A 15,759-nucleotide genomic window follows, 5' to 3' on the forward strand; every position below is an offset into this window, starting at 1 on the left:
TTGCAGGTGATGCTTCGACTTTATCAGACTGGCTGCTGAGAATGTTGACTTGTTGAGATGCACCAGACCTGCCTCTGCTCTCCATCCAGAACATGGTTAAATGCTGCTTGCCCTTGGACATGTCGTGCCCCTGAACATGTCATGTTGGAGCTGTTCCTTATTGTTGAGTTTCTTTCCTCAAGAACATAAGAACATAAGAAATAGGCACAGGAGTGGGCCATCTAGCCCCTCGAGCCTGCCCCGCCATTCAATAAGATCATGGTTGATCAGTTCCACTTACCCGCCTGATCCTATAACCCCTAATTCCCTTATCGATCAGGAATCCATCTATCCGTGATTTAAACATATTCAACGAGGTAGCCTCCACCACTTCAGTGAGCAGAGAATTCCAGAGATTCACCACCCTCTGAAAGAAGAAGTTCCTCCTCAACTCTGTCCTAAACTGACCCCCCCTTTATTTTGAGGCTGTGCCCTCTAGTTCTAGCTTCCTTTCTAAGAGGAAAGAATCTCTCCACCTCTACCCTATCCAGCCCTTTCGTTATCTTATAGGTCTCTATAAGATCCCCCCTCAGCCTTCTAAATTCCAACGAGTACAAACCCAATCTGCTCAGTCTCTCCTCATAATCAACACCCCTCATCTCTGGTATCAACCTGGTGAACCTTCTCTGCACTCCCTCCAAGGCCAATATATCCTTCCGCAAATAAGGGGACCAATACTGCACACAGTATTCCAGCTGCGGCCTCACCAATGCCCTGTACAGATGCAGCAAGACAGCTCTGCTTTTATATTCTAGCCCCCTTGCGATATAGGCCAACATCCCATTTGCCTTCTTGATCACCTGTTGCACCTGCAGACTGGGATTTTGCATCTCATGCACAAGGATCCTTCTATTGGCCTGGAGTATTCTAATTGGATGAGCTGACCATGATGACTTCGCTCAACATTGCTTGTGATCTCACAGTGCTTAAGACTGGCTTTTTAAAATTTGTGTTACACATCGTGTAGCAAATTAACATTTTACCAATGAACACATAAAAAGTTTCAAGTACACATGCATATATTATGCAAATACACAATAGTAGTAATTTATTAATCAAAAATGCAATTAGCCACATGTAGCTAGTGGCTAGTGTATTGGACAACACTGGTATAAACAAATGAAAAAAATGCACTGTTACAACGATGTGTCATGTGCAATGTGAACTATTAGTCATTAGTTTCATTGACTGGTGTAAGGCCTTGTATTGTTTTTAAAAAGGAAAGAAAGACACTAGAACTGCAAAGACACTGTTCTAAAATGACTGCAGAAGTAACCTGACCTACAAATTTCCCATGTTTCTCGTAGCCTCTGAAAGCAGATTATAGGGGACGTGTCTAGGCAGTTCACCTGATGGATTTAACATCTGCCACTGTCTGAACTTTCTGCAAAGCATAAAGACAACAAGCTACTAGGCTTCATATGTTACCAGAAACAGAGAAGGACTAATGAAACTCATTAGGCAAAGGAGGGTGCTAAGGACCCCTATCTGTTTCAATGGCACCTTGATAGCTTTGACACAAACTGCTTCATTAATGTGGACTGCCCCCTTTCGTGTACTGATAACCAGCTGTAACATGGTTGAAACCCCATGTCTGAAAGGCTATGATTATCTGCTCGTCTGTTGGTTACAGCAAAAAAGGATTCTGCAGAAAGGAACACACAGAAGAAGCACTGCAAAATGTAACATTATCTCACTTTCCAGGGTATTCAAGTTCAGGATCCTAACTCTGTTACATTTTAGAATATATCACAAAGAAAGAGAATTTCAATCAAAAGGAACTTCAAAAATGCCATAACATCCACTTTGGGAAAAGATAGATCGTTGTTTAAAAGAAAATGTGTCCAGAAAAATAGCCATTTTACATCGGCCACAACAAATACCATCAAAAGAACATTGGAATGTATATTTTTCTTTCCTCATGGACTTTAATTCTTATCAATTCCACCTTCTCTACTCTGTAACTTGTTCTGTTTTGCAAGCTAGTGCGTGTGTATAGCTTTGGGATTCAGGACGTTTTTTTTAATAGATCTTACACTGTTAACTGAGTGAGTCTTTTAAACAATTAATCTAACTCTTGTTAACTCAAGATATCTGGTTGGCTTATTTCTTCATATAGCTTTACATACGATCAAATACATAATGAATTGAAAAATCACGTTTAAAAAATTCACATTCTATTAACCATTAAGGTTCAGGCATCATTCCAGTAAACCCAAGCTGAATTCCCCCCAAAACCAATATATCCTTCGTAAGATGCAATGCCCAGAATGACTCAATACTCCAGGTGTATAAGTGAAGCAGGACTTAGACCCCCTTATCTATTGGCCCTCTGGATAAAAAGGCCAGAATTCCATTATATTCTGTTCATGATATTTTAATGATCTGTGCATGTCGACTCCCAAGTCTCCACTGTTTGTAGCTTTTAATCATTTAGAAAGTTATTTGATTTTAGATCCAAAGTGGATGACCTCACATTGAAATCTGTACCACAGTTTTGTCCATTCGCTTTATTAATCAATATTTCTTTTGTAATTACATGCTCCCTATCTTTGCGTCATTAGCAAACTGGTTTTCCATCTTATCATCTAATTCATTAATGAAAGCAATGAAAAGCCGAAGCCCCAAAACAAATCTCTATGAGACACATTTGGCTACAGTGTGCCAATTAGAGTACATGTCCATCATCCCTTAGTCTCTTTCTTTTTCCGCTCGGTCAATTTCCTAATCAGGTTAATAATTCTCCTTCAATTCTCAATTCTATGAGCTTAAACTTTAGCCCTTAGAAGGAATTGTATCAAATGCCATCTGAAAGTCTGTATAAATAACCCAATCCATAGATATTTTTCTGTCCACGACTTTAGTTACTGATCTGGAATCCAACTTATGGGCTGAATTTAACGACCATGGCAGTGGTCCTATCCACTGGCTGGAGAGCTGGTGCCAACCCTGGGGGTCCTGATGGGATGGAATTCCAATCACCTGCCTGTGGTTGGGGTTCTCAGGACATCAGGATAGGATCCTGTCTCCAAGAGCTGCTGTTAAATCAGAGGCCGGCAGTGTTCACACCCAGAAACACCACTCGGAATGGTGGGCACTGAAAAAGTTGCCAGATGAGAAGCAGCCATGGAAACCTCAGAACCCAGGTGAGTGAGCTACACTTACTGGGGATGTGTTAAGCATGCACTGAAGAGGGAGATGGTGGGGGGGGTGGGGGGTGGGGAGTGGGGGGGGGGGGGTGGGGGGGGGGTGGGTGGGGGGGGGCATTGATGTGGAGGACAGGGGGAGACTTTTCCTTCAGGGCTGCCTTTGTCAGCGGCAGGGTCCTCCATTGAGTATGGTGCCTGATTAGGAAGGTCCCAACCTCAGCCCATAGCCAGGCTACCAGTTTTTACTGGGTGGCCAGTCCATGTATCAACCCAGTGATGGCGTGGGGGGAGTCTGAAAAATGACAGGCTCTCCACTCAAGCCTTCCCACCTAATTAAACACCCACCTCACATCCCCAAGTCCACTCCAGGGTGGGTGGTAGTGTTATATTCTGCCCTCTATGACTGGTTCTACCTAACCTGATAGTCACAATGAATGGAAATTATTTGAAATAACTAAGCCCAGACCCTAAAGAAACTCAAAGTCTCAACATGCAAAACTAAACAGTATATGATGGTTTGCCTTTCTGGAAACCCATCTTGAAGGCACACAAAGTAAAGTGAAAAATGTTGATCCTCTGGAAGTCATTACTTTGTAAGCCAAGTCCAAGCTTTATAGTAATACTATCATATGAATTTAAACCAATCCTTTCCATTTTATACAAGTCCCAAAGTATTACAGTAGTTAAAGCAGATGCAAAATCACCCAAAATTGTTTAGTTAAAGAGACTTAAAAATCGAGTACCAATGATAGAGACTGAAACTAAGATTTAAAGGAAATCATTAAACACCAAAGCATCCATAAAATATTAAAACGTAAAGTAAGCAAACGGTTCATACCTTTACTTCCAAAGCATGCTGCAGCTTTAAGCGCATGAAGTCCTGCTCCTGACGCTGAATAACTGACTGACAATCAGAAAACCTGAGGCAGGCCTGTTTCACATGGAAATAAATCATAATCAGTCGAGTTTAGCTGCTCCCTTAGCAGGTTTTATTCAAAGCATTATTTATATCCTGAAATCCATTGCCAATTACAATTTTATGCGGTTCCAAATGGTAGCTACTTCTACAACTTATTATTCTATGATTTCCAACTGGGACACTATGTAACGTTTCTGTTTTGTAGGAGGAACCTGTGGTCATGTGACAAAATCACTTTACAAATCCAGCTCTTGATGCTTTTGCAACTCAGGATTCAGATAAGTGAACAAATGATCTATATAAACACAATTAGGACTATGAATTTGGAAATTTGAAAAAGATCACTTTTAGTGTCGTTGGTGCATAGATATTGTTTGGACTTAAAAGTAAACTGTCCATCCACCAAGGTAAATGGAATCTAGTTTTATAATATGCCGTACAAATGGGCAGTCCAAGAAAAGGGACATCTGCAAAAAAATGGGCATTTACTAGCAGTCCCAAATAGCTTACACTGTAATGAACTCTGTGCCATCGGGTGCATGTACAGAACCCGGAAATCAGTCAAAATGATTTTGAGCTGCGGCTGGCCCTGGAATATGATTTCACACTGGCTAGCCAATTAACAAGAAGCATGAAGCGTGTGCTGGGAAAGGCTGAGTGCTGCTGGGGAGGGCGGGAAGAGGGTGGGTACCAAGCAAAGAGACGGTGTGGGTTGGCGCTGCCAATGTGTCCCCTCAGGGGGATAGTGCTATGGAGCTCTCTATACAGCACATACTCAGACACAAACTTCAGTCACCTGACAACTTTTTAAATTCTATTTCAGCCCTGACCTTTCATCCCACTCTGGACCGAGGTTGCAGCTGAAATGTAAAAGCCACCTGGTCAAGCAGGCCGCCTGCCAACCATAAAAGCAGACGGGCCATGTAAAATTGCATTTAATTAGACCCTTAATGGGCTAAATTGACTTGATTGTCGGCAGACATGCTTCCGACTCTTGCACATGCCCGCCCACTTAAATATCACACAAGTGTGCGATGATGTCAGGTTGTGTGCTTGAGATCTTCTCACACAATTTCACACACTTTTGGGTGGCGTGCGCTGCTGTCTGAGCAATCATAATTCTGGCCTATGACTGACCTGATTGTGGTGTTAACTCTTCCCTGTCATCCTGACTCCCTTATCTATCAAAACTCTGTCTACCTCAGCCTTGAATATATTCAATGACCCAGTCTCCACTGCTCTCTGTGGTAGAGAATTCAAAGAAAAATGACCCTCCAAAAGAAAGGGGCCATGTCAGGGGTCATAATGTGGAGGGGGGGGGGGGAGGGGAGAGAGGATGTCAGGGATCACGATGGGGGACCCATCGGGAAGGCTGGTGACCTGTGTCGCAAAGGGGTTGGGAGAATATGCCACCAATGAGGGGGGAAGGGTCTCGATGTTCGTGGGGAGGTGAAAGTGCACTGAGATCAGGGCGCCCTTGTGAAATGGCGCCCGAGCTCTCTGCAGCTCGTTCACTGGTGTGTTTAGGCCCCACCCCCCTCAGTGCTGGCACGAAACTCCCAACTCTCCACAAAAGTGATGACTGTCAAAAGATTGCACCTGAGAGACCAGCGTGGTTCACCCCATTTTTCTTGCCATTTTGACACTTTTGAGATCTTTTGGGAAAATGTTGCCACCATAGTCTCTCCATCTTTGGACCCCCCACAAGATTGCAGTACCCAAGCTTCCCAACCAGACTACTCTCCAAGAATTCCTCGTTTTGTATAATGGAGATTTCTTTATAAAGTGAACCCAATAACATTTGTCGAAGTCACTTGGCGTAGTCAATGATCAAAGCTCACGTAATGCCTCCAACTAGAGTTGACAACCTTATACCATGAGCACCTCAGGTACTCATAGCTGTCGCCCTCTAGAATTTCAAACATTAGCAGCTGCTGCATACAAAGGAAGAGCTGTGCAATAACCCTATTCCATCATCACCAACACCCCCCCCCCCCCCCCCCCCCCCCCCGCCGCCCAATTTGTTTGGGCTTTGCCAGATACTCTTGTCATTCAGCAGTCACCTTGTCCTGTGCAGGCTGCCATCACAGCAGATAACAGGATCAGGGCCCTGAGCCCTGGGATAACAATGGGAAACACAATAAACATAAAGTGAACTGAAAACACACCCTGCTGACAGGGCTTCAAATTAGGCACTATTCCAGGTGAGAGTGAAAATAGAGCACAAGATGCAGTCATGCCTCATCTGCTTTCCTGTGCATCAAGTGACTATTTTGAAAATAATGACACCTGCAGACAAAGGAGTCCCATAGGTATTCCTAAATTACAGGTTTCACTCTATAAAATATCTGTTCCCAGAAGCTACAAGAAACAGATATAACAAAGGATTTTCTTTTTACAAAGGAAGGATTGAAACAGCATGCAATGTTAATTGTTCGAAGAACTGTCTCTAAAAACAACAAAAAAAACATTTTAGGTGAAAGGTAAAGTCGGCATAGTCCCCCTGACTGGTGGTCATTTAACCTCAGGATACCACATCTCAGGCAAGGGCCAAGGCTGAGAAGGCGAGCCATTCGTGAACAAAACTACCTCTACTACAGGCAAAAAGCTTGTAAGAAAGGAATCTTTGAAAAGGTAAAATCTAATGTCCTTTTCATACAACTACTAGGGACACCTGCAGCAAAAGAATGGTAGTGAAAAGGGATCTTCCTCTAAATCATGTCAAAGGAAGGTCAGCAGAAAAGTCATTTGAAGGAACAGGTTTTTTATTTATTTCCCTTCTCCTACCCCATGTTGCGAAGTTTGCACCTTACTTAAGGCATGTGGGCCTTTTGAAAACTGATTGGACAAATGTCAGTGAAAACGTTGATAATTTCTACTTTCGTACCATTGGCACTGGAGCAGAAAACGAGCACTGGCCTTTCCCTTACCTCACCTGGGTTCAAAGCCACCCTAGTGTTGACATTAGTGATATCTGCTTTACCTGCTGGTCAGTGTATGTTTGGGTCCTTGGTGCAAAAACTAGGTGGCAAAGTTTATTTAAGGAGTCACTCCCCGTACAAATGCTGAGGAATCCAAAAGATGCCCCTAATAATTAAAGCTGGTACCTTCTCTAGTGCTGACTCCAATCTAACCAGTTTTTCCTTCAAGCTTTTCTCTTGTGACTTCAGGGCATCAAGTTCTCCAGCAATTTTGTTTCGTTCTGATACTATACAGGCAAGTTCCTTAGTTAGGCGAACCTTCTCTTCTTTTAGGTAGCATTTCTCCTACAAAACATAAAACAGGTTAAACAACTAAACTTTATTTGGGAGAGAGGGGAGGTGGAAGAAGAGAGGGGAAATGTAATCATAGATATTGTGTGAAATTTTCATGTCCCGCCTGCAGTGGCGGATTAACTACCACCCGGACCCCTAGGCTGAGCTTTAGTAAGGCCCCCTGACCTTGCCCCCTGCCCCACCCTTCGTTGAATAGAATAAAGTGATGTTAAGTGACATTAGATAACTTATATCGTTGTACTATGTATAATGTACAGTACATGGATTATGCAGTGATGATAGTGGGAGTGATTTAGATGCTGAGGATTTTGATGTTGATATTGGTGAATTATCAGATGATGATTGTGAATTTGATGATACATTGATAGCACTGGAGGCAGTGGTGACAGTCATCGTGCTGCGGTGTGGGACTAATACTATGTAAGGGTGAATGTTGAAAAAAGTACTATATGTAACTAAGTATGCACTAAAATATGTATACATGACAATAAACTCTCTGTTGCATTTATTTTGTATTTGTTTGCATGTAGTACAAGTCCGGGGGTGAAGCTCCTCTATTTATAGGTATTTGTTATATTAATTCACCCACGGGGTATAGTTATGAAAATTTATTCACCCTTAAAAGGGTTAAACCAATTTTGTTTTGCTCCCGGGCCCCCCTCCCTTCCGGACCCCTAGGCTTAAGCCTACTCAGCCTAATGGTTAATCCGCCACTGCCCGCCTGCCACTGGAATTGTAGCAGGCGGGACACAAACCATGCAAAGATCCATTGACCTCGGGCTGAATTTTCCGACCTTGGGGCAAGCACGACTGGAAAATCCCACCCGTTGTTTCAAAGCCAAACTCACTTCCACATTCTAGACTGACTATTTAATGACAGCATTAAGATTTCTAAAACTAGAATAACCAAGATAAGAAAAGATGCATCAGATACATTGGATGTAGGTAGGAAGAGCACCATCTAAACTGCAGTAAAGTGATTCATGGTTTTAGGATTATCTTAAGAAATGTAGATGACTTCCTGGCATCAAGAATGCTTGCGTTTTGGGGCATTTACCCATTTATGAGTGGGAAATCTGAAACATTTAAACACCTTCAGCCGTTTAAAGGGATAAACACTGTGGTTTTCCTAATTGGAATTAAGCAAGATTCTTTGGTGTTTCACTATTTCTGCAAGGGGAGCAATTTAACTGCATTGTTCTAACTTGCTGAGCTGAAAATAGGGCAAATTGGAGTGCTACAGGACTCTCAGGCAAGCTGCTCAAATTGGATACTCATTCTTGCTACTTACTCCATCAAAATCCTTTATAATTTTGAAGATCTTTATTAAATCTTTCTTAAGCTTCTTTGTACCAAGGAGGACAATTCCAGTTTTTCTGGTGTCTCTGCAAAACTGGTATCTTATTCCTGGAATCATTCCAGTAAATTTCCTTTGCCTGAAAGTATTTCTCAGAATTGGCCACAGTGCTTCAGTTGAGGCCTAAACCTGTTGCAGGACAAGGTTCCTTCCTTTTCTTGAATTTCCTGTCTGAAGACAGGTCATTGACATTTATTCATGGAACCTCGGCTAAGTGCCATAATATTCTTTCCTACTGATAGGGCAAGGAGGCAGGACCCAAGTCTACCTCAGCCAAAGGATTGAAACCAATGTAACACACTAGCCATCTAGCCAACTCAACTAACTGGCCTTCAAGAGATCGGCTAACCATAAGAGCAAACAGATATGCAAGGGGCATTTCTTGACACTCATCCTCTAACTCCAGATGGGCACAGAACATCTCTGATTCAGCTTGATGTGCTAGACATCTCTCCTTTGGTCCCTTCTTTCCACTATAAAGAATCCGCTTCAGCAATTATGGGCATTGGTAAAGATTGCAGAGCTACAATTCACACGGTCGCCTGATCACCTGTAAGGAAATGTGGAGATCGAACCAAAAAAAAGCAGTCTTCATTTGGACTGCCCATGAAGGATGGTTCTTAGCAGCTCTGAATACCACTTTATGGGCAGATGGATGAATCAATGCTAGCCTTGCATGAATGCCAACAAATTGTGTACATTATGTAATATCATTAACAACTTATTTCCATACTTCGTTTAGTGATCTGACAGGCTCTTCCTGGGATTCTAAACAAATCCTGTCACTAAATTGAAGATGAAGCTACGTAGGTGAAGATCTGGGATTAAGCTTTTCCCCCCTTATTCCAATTGGAAATTCTAGTCTTCAGTCTCCATTTCAGCATACCACAATTTTATTTTGCACATTGGTGAACAAGTAAACTTTTGTGCAATTTTTATTTATGCAAAATATGAAATAGGACAATATTGATAAATCAGGCACCTGGGCTTAATTTTTTGAAGAGAAATAATTTGAAACACTAAAATTTTCTAGATTCAGGAAATATAAATTAAACATTGAATGTACTTTGTGGATGTTTCTACAAATGGTAAGAAATGTTTCACAATTTGTTTAGCTGAGATATTCTTGAAGTATTTAAAATGTTAATAGCTTGCCAGGTTTTTCATTGTGTACAGTATAATCATTGCAGCTATGTACATGGGAACATCATAGTTAATCTCACTCAGGGCATTTAGCGTCATCTGGAAGTGCTGAATATTTTCATTATAGAATGCGGGTATGAACCTGAGTGTAGAATAGCAAATATTAAAATGCAATTAAAAATAGAAACGATACCTTCAATTTGGTATTTGAAGAGTATAACAACTCCATTTGAATCAGAACCACTCCTTCTAAGGCTGCTCTGGAAGTTAGCTAAATTTAACCAAGTTTGACCTTCTGCCAAAAGCAGCTGGCTGGAAAACTTAAAACTCTCACCATGGTATGCAGCTATATAAAAAAGTCTGTGGGGGAGGAGTGAAACATTTCACCAATAATCTCCATCAGATAACAATTCAATGAATTGGTGAATTTACATCATGCAGGCACTTCATTTGGTCCACATCAACATTTTTGCGCAAGGCAAAAATAAAAAGTCAGGGACAGTGGCTTTGAGAAGCTGAAGGTGTACAATCTCCTATTGCTTAAATTGAAATAAATTGCAGGGAAATGTATAGGATAACACAATTGCTACTCCATACAAAGGTGCAAAGTAGCAAAATGAAATTGTCTACAAGTCACATGAGTAGGAGGTGAAGCTCAGAAGGGAAAGAACGGTAGGGCAAGGAGGAGTTGAATGGAGGGAGAAGGAATGATGTGAACATAGCTTCTGAAAATTATATTCTCTGGAGTCTCCCTCCTCTGTACATGCACTAGAGTGAAGGACAAGATGGAGGTTACAAATAGCAAAGCATGTCAATTGTTATAAAGAATCCTAGAGCTCTCGGTCCAAATGCAAATTTGGATTTCTTGCTTGCGGTTGATGAATTTCTTTGGCTGCCCCTATCAGCTCTGGCAAGCTCACAAACGCAAGCTCTGCACTGGGCTTTTTCCCAAACTGCAGTTTCATAAGCAGATCAATGTCTTCCCACCACCATCTGAAAGCATTTCTTGGCCAGCCTCAACCATTTGATGAGGGCATTATTGAAATGATCACTGTGGAGGCCTACCATAGGCTGAAGCTTGGAGCAAGCTTTGCATTTCTGAAGATTCCTTTTGGCTAAGATCAAGTGTAGTATGGAGAGGATGCTGCACTTGATTGAGGTCATTAGGTTACATTGAAGCTTCATATGTTTCATATGAAGCAATTTTTAAAAGCGGCATCTCGGCCTTTTGGCTAAGATGCAAATGAGCTCAAGTCTTGGAGGAGGAACCTCCCCCTTCTCCAATCAGCTTGGCTCATGTAGATCAGGCCCAGGACAGGGTGGTTTGGTCGCTTGCCCTGTCTTGTCAGCCTGGATCAGAAATGTCTCAACTTGTTGAGACTCTGAATTGGATTTGATTTGATTGAATTGGAACAGTATAAAAAATAAAATTCTGAAGATTCTGGGTGGAATTCTCCCAAGAGCCCGATTTTACCATTGCATTGCGTCTGTTTTTGGGCGCAAAAACTTGGTAAAAGTCGGGCGCGCAGGTTCCCCTTTACCGAGGCCCGAAAATGGCTGCGATTGGCACCACACCCGAAATGGGCGCGACTTTGATTTAAATGTATTTGCATGAATTTAAATTGACTTAATGAGCTGGACACCCAAACTTACCGGCATTTCCCCCTTTACCATCGCGGTCACCCTTCCAGGTTTGGCGCAAAACAGACATGTTTGACAAAGGTCTGTTTCGGGCGGTCCAGCTTCTGAAGAGGTAAGTTCAGAGCTTCCAGCGGCTCTCTGACTCAGATTGGTGGTTTGGGGGGGGGAAAGAGGGGTGGAGGGAGGTGGGCCAGACATTCGCTGGTGGGGTGGGGAGGGGGGGGGCCAGATCCTTCTCTGGTGGGGGGTGCGGGGGGGGGGGGGGGTGCAGGAGCAGGGGGGTCCGCTGTCACTCTGCAGGTGATCGGTGGGAGCCGGGGGGGGGGGGGGGGCAGCAGGTCACGATCGGTCTGCGTAGCGGGGGGGTGGATGGATAAGGGGAACAGTTATGTTGGGGGGGGGGGGGCACGATATCTACGGGGGCCATCGCTCCAGGGCCGCTTTATCTGCTTTTTGCAGCCCGGGAGCGATGTGACAGGGGAGAGATTTTCAAATTTCTTTTTTACTGCACATGCGCAGTTGAAGGCTCCGATCGGAGCAGCAGCATTTTGGGCACGATTAGCCCCGCCCACAGCGTGATGCAGACTCGCGACTTTTTTTTCAGGCTGAGTGCGTATGGGGGCACCTGAGAGCAGGTTTACAAGTCAGACCTGAATCACACCCAGATTCAGCACTTACAAAATCAAAATGATAAAATAGGGCCCTAAGTGTTGAATTTGCAGGAAAATGGGAGTAATTCACGCTGTTTTTTTCAATGAGAGTTCACACTAGAATCTCCCACACTCTGTGCAATGCCGAGGCCACCAGCGTGATTTCAGGGGGAGGGGCCTATTCCACCTGGGAGGCTGAAACCAGTGGGGCTCTGCACATGTGCAGTGGCCCCAAACTGTCAGCCTCCCGTTTGCTGGCCAGCTCGATCGCAGTGCCAGGGGACACAGGCTGGCACTGCCAGGGTGCCCATGCCCAGGGTGCATCCCCTGCCACCTGACCCCTTGGTGGGCCCCGATTGCCCCCCTTTCATTCCAGCGAGTCAGGTCATTAGCTCCCTGAAAGTGGGGAGCTAGTGTAATCCCCGCTGGAGTGAAACACTCTGGCAGGGTGGGAGAGGCTAGCAGCCCGCAGAATTCAGTCCCGGGCCCTCTAATAGCATTTAAGTGATATGTAAAATATTACTTAAATGCTATTCCCCGTCTCCCTGCCGATTTCTGGCACGGAGCAGACCGACACTGGGAGATGCTAGCGGGACGTGAACGCTCACAGGAATCCGGCAAATCGCCCCCTCTAAAACATCAACAGTGAAACATTGGTACCAGATATCCAAAAGGGCAAATGATGTTCAGTGCGAGTCTGAAATTCAGAATTTAGCATTAACTAATACACCTGCTTGAAGCTGGAGCCAATTTAAATAATAATAATAGTGAAAGCTGGCTAGGAAAGGAAGCATTGGTGCCTACAGTCAAACTTGTTGCGAACACATAAAATTTGGAAAAACGTTACTAATCTTTGACAGAAGATTATGATAACTATACTTATAACAGTAAGTTGAATAGATGTAGAAGGTTTTTGTTCAGTGCATGCAAGGAAAACTATCAAGAAATATCAGTATTTCATAGTAGAGAAATTAAAATGTGGCTAAGAGCAACATCTTCACTAAGGAAATGTTAGGAAGTAACACCTGATTAAGATGCAAAGTATTAATGGAAATGTGTGCTTTGGAGTGTGCCCTGCCTGCAACAAGCCCCCATTAGATGGTGAGGTATCATTATTAAGCAGAGAGTGACCAAGTGAAGAACAACAATTTGTTTTCAATCATTTGAATATGATTCTAAGAATAATGAATTACTGCATACCCTATCAGAGTTCTCTAAAGATTCTTCCAGGTATTGGATCTTGCTCTGTAGTGCATCAATCTGTCCACGCTTGGCTGTGATCTGCTTTTGCATTCCCATGGCAACTTTCATTGCTGTAAAGCACACAATTTAACTTTTTGAATTAAATTAGGACATGACATTGAGAGGACAGGAAAGGTCTAACTACATTGTGACAAATCCTTATAGCAAACGGACAAATTTGGGCCATTCTAAATCTGAGGGTTAGAAGAGCAGCACAAATTTTCAGCAGATTATTTTTCTTCAGTTTCTTCGAAGTATAAAAGAGTTCAACACTTTCAAAAAATATCAAGCCCTGAATTTTAAAATGGGTTGTCCTGATTTTCTGCCATATCTTCGTTGCAAGATTGTTGGTGCTTTCTTAGAAATAGTATATGTGACCCTTTCCAGTCATCTCTCCAAGGGTGATAGCAACCTCCCACCAAAACTATGGCAGGAGGTTACAAAAGCTCACCATTCTCTCTCCATATACATCTAGGGCCATAAATTGCAAATGTATAAATTTGTAATTAGTAAGAAATTAGAAATGCAGACCATGTCAGCCAGTATCTGAAAGGGAAAGTTAGGATATCCTTTATCTGAAACCTTCTAGATTCAAACTGACCATCATCAATTCCAGCATTTTTTGTAATTCACAGTTCCCACTGACTGAATTTTCCCTTCTCAGGAATACATGAGAAGATTGCAATTACATTACTGCATTCTTTTCCATTTTTATTCCATTTTCCATTCACAGGATGTGGGCATTGTTGGCTCGGCCAGCATTTAATGCCCATCCCTAGTTGCCCTTCAGAAGTTGGTGGTGAGCTGTCTTCTTGAACTGCTGCAGTCCCTGGGACGTAGGTAACCCCATGGTGCTGTTAGGGAGGGAATTCCAGTATTTTGATCCAGTGACACTGATGGAATGGTGATATCTTTTCAAGTCAGGATGGCGAGTGACTTGGAGGGGAACGTCCAGGTAGTGGGGTTCCCAGATATCTGCTGCTCTTGTCCTTCTAGATGGCAGTGGTCGTGGGTTGTAGGATATTGCAAGGGTACTAAATAATAAAGGAATGTGGAACACATGCTGGAGTGTGGTCAGAGGATTACCAGATCTCTTTCAGTTACAGTACTACAAATTTCATTGGTTTCACTGGAAGACAAAGTATTTTCAAAGTTCAGCAATTTCAGGATGTTAAAAATAATTTTGTTTGTTTGGTCAACTGCATGTCCAAAGGAAAATTACTTGAATATACATGTTATACAGTTATAAAAGGCCCAAATATTTTAATCATATATAAATTTTTAAAAGATCTCCACTGTGTATCCACTCTACAAGTCAACACAATTTTCAGGAGAAAAGCATAGAACAACTAAGTAGCTTATATATAAATGATAGTCTAGTAAATATGGGCTAAAAATCGGTACCATGTGTATCAGCTCCTTCAAGTACTTTCATTGCTTCTCTGGTTTGTTCAAGATCATTTTGGGTTGATTTCAGCTGAGCTTTAAGTTTGCTTGTAGCCCAATCATATTCTTCTGTTTTGCAATTGTAGCTCCTCTGCAAATTATTATACTCCTCTACGATCAACCAATAAAGAACTAAATCATAAACTCAAACAAATAAATGACATTTGAACTTTAAGGATTCAACAGTCCTTATTTGGTATATTTCACAATTATACAACAACGCACAAAATCAAAGCATCTCAACACATTAACAGACCTCTATAAAATGTATTTCCCATCCCTATGTTTTTTCCCAGTGCTTCATATTTTATTTCATTATTACAGGTTCCATTGATTCATCAGAAGCAAAACAAACAGGACTAAAATTGCCTAGCATGTGTGAAGAGAGCTATCATATTTATCTCCCTCCAGCCCAATTTTCTTTGCTGCAGAAAAATTAAGAAGAACTGTAACAGGCTTTGCTGTTTCAACCTTAGTTTACCCCAGTATCCCTTGGGTATAAACCAATGTGTGCTTGTAATTTGTCTATTTCTAATCTGAGTAAACTTGCAGTGCCATTTTTCATTAACTAATAACCTCCACTCACTGTTGTGTTTTCCTCTGGAACTTTCAATATAATATTTTCCCTTGAAAACTGAGGCAATGCATTCCACTATCTGCTATTCCTTCATTCTCCAAAGTTTGCCTATTTATTGGCCCTAATTCTACCTATTACTACAAATATCCCGATTTAAAAAACCTTTTAATACACTATATTTTGGAATGCTCTCCTACATTTATAATTTTGGCCATGTAAAGGATAAAGGAAATTATGAAATGGAAATTATAATTTCCATTTCATAATTTCCTTTATCCTTTACTTGGCTTCAAAAAATGTTTATAAATTGCATTGTGAGCA

General features: G+C 42.2%; 2 protein-coding genes across 2 annotated transcripts in view; one reads left to right on the forward strand and one right to left on the reverse strand.

Annotated features, from left to right (window-relative positions):
* Window positions 1-15,759, forward strand: part of stbd1 (starch binding domain 1) — a 59,384-nt gene that overhangs the window by 38,310 nt on the left and 5,315 nt on the right. The gene's annotated exons all lie outside the window — the stretch shown is intronic.
* Window positions 1-15,759, reverse strand: part of LOC144508316 (coiled-coil domain-containing protein 158-like) — a 111,497-nt gene that overhangs the window by 29,161 nt on the left and 66,577 nt on the right. The window contains exons 14-17 of the mRNA XM_078236181.1: window positions 14,820-14,972; window positions 13,374-13,486; window positions 7,215-7,373; window positions 4,027-4,119 (exon numbers count right to left, since the gene is read on the reverse strand). Coding sequence (XP_078092307.1) covers window positions 4,027-4,119; window positions 7,215-7,373; window positions 13,374-13,486; window positions 14,820-14,972 — 518 coding nt within the window. The remainder of the gene's footprint in view (window positions 1-4,026; window positions 4,120-7,214; window positions 7,374-13,373; window positions 13,487-14,819; window positions 14,973-15,759) is intronic.

The sequence above is a fragment of the Mustelus asterias genome, chromosome 1, assembly GCF_964213995.1.
Source record: "Mustelus asterias chromosome 1, sMusAst1.hap1.1, whole genome shotgun sequence".
NCBI lineage: Eukaryota > Metazoa > Chordata > Chondrichthyes > Carcharhiniformes > Triakidae > Mustelus > Mustelus asterias.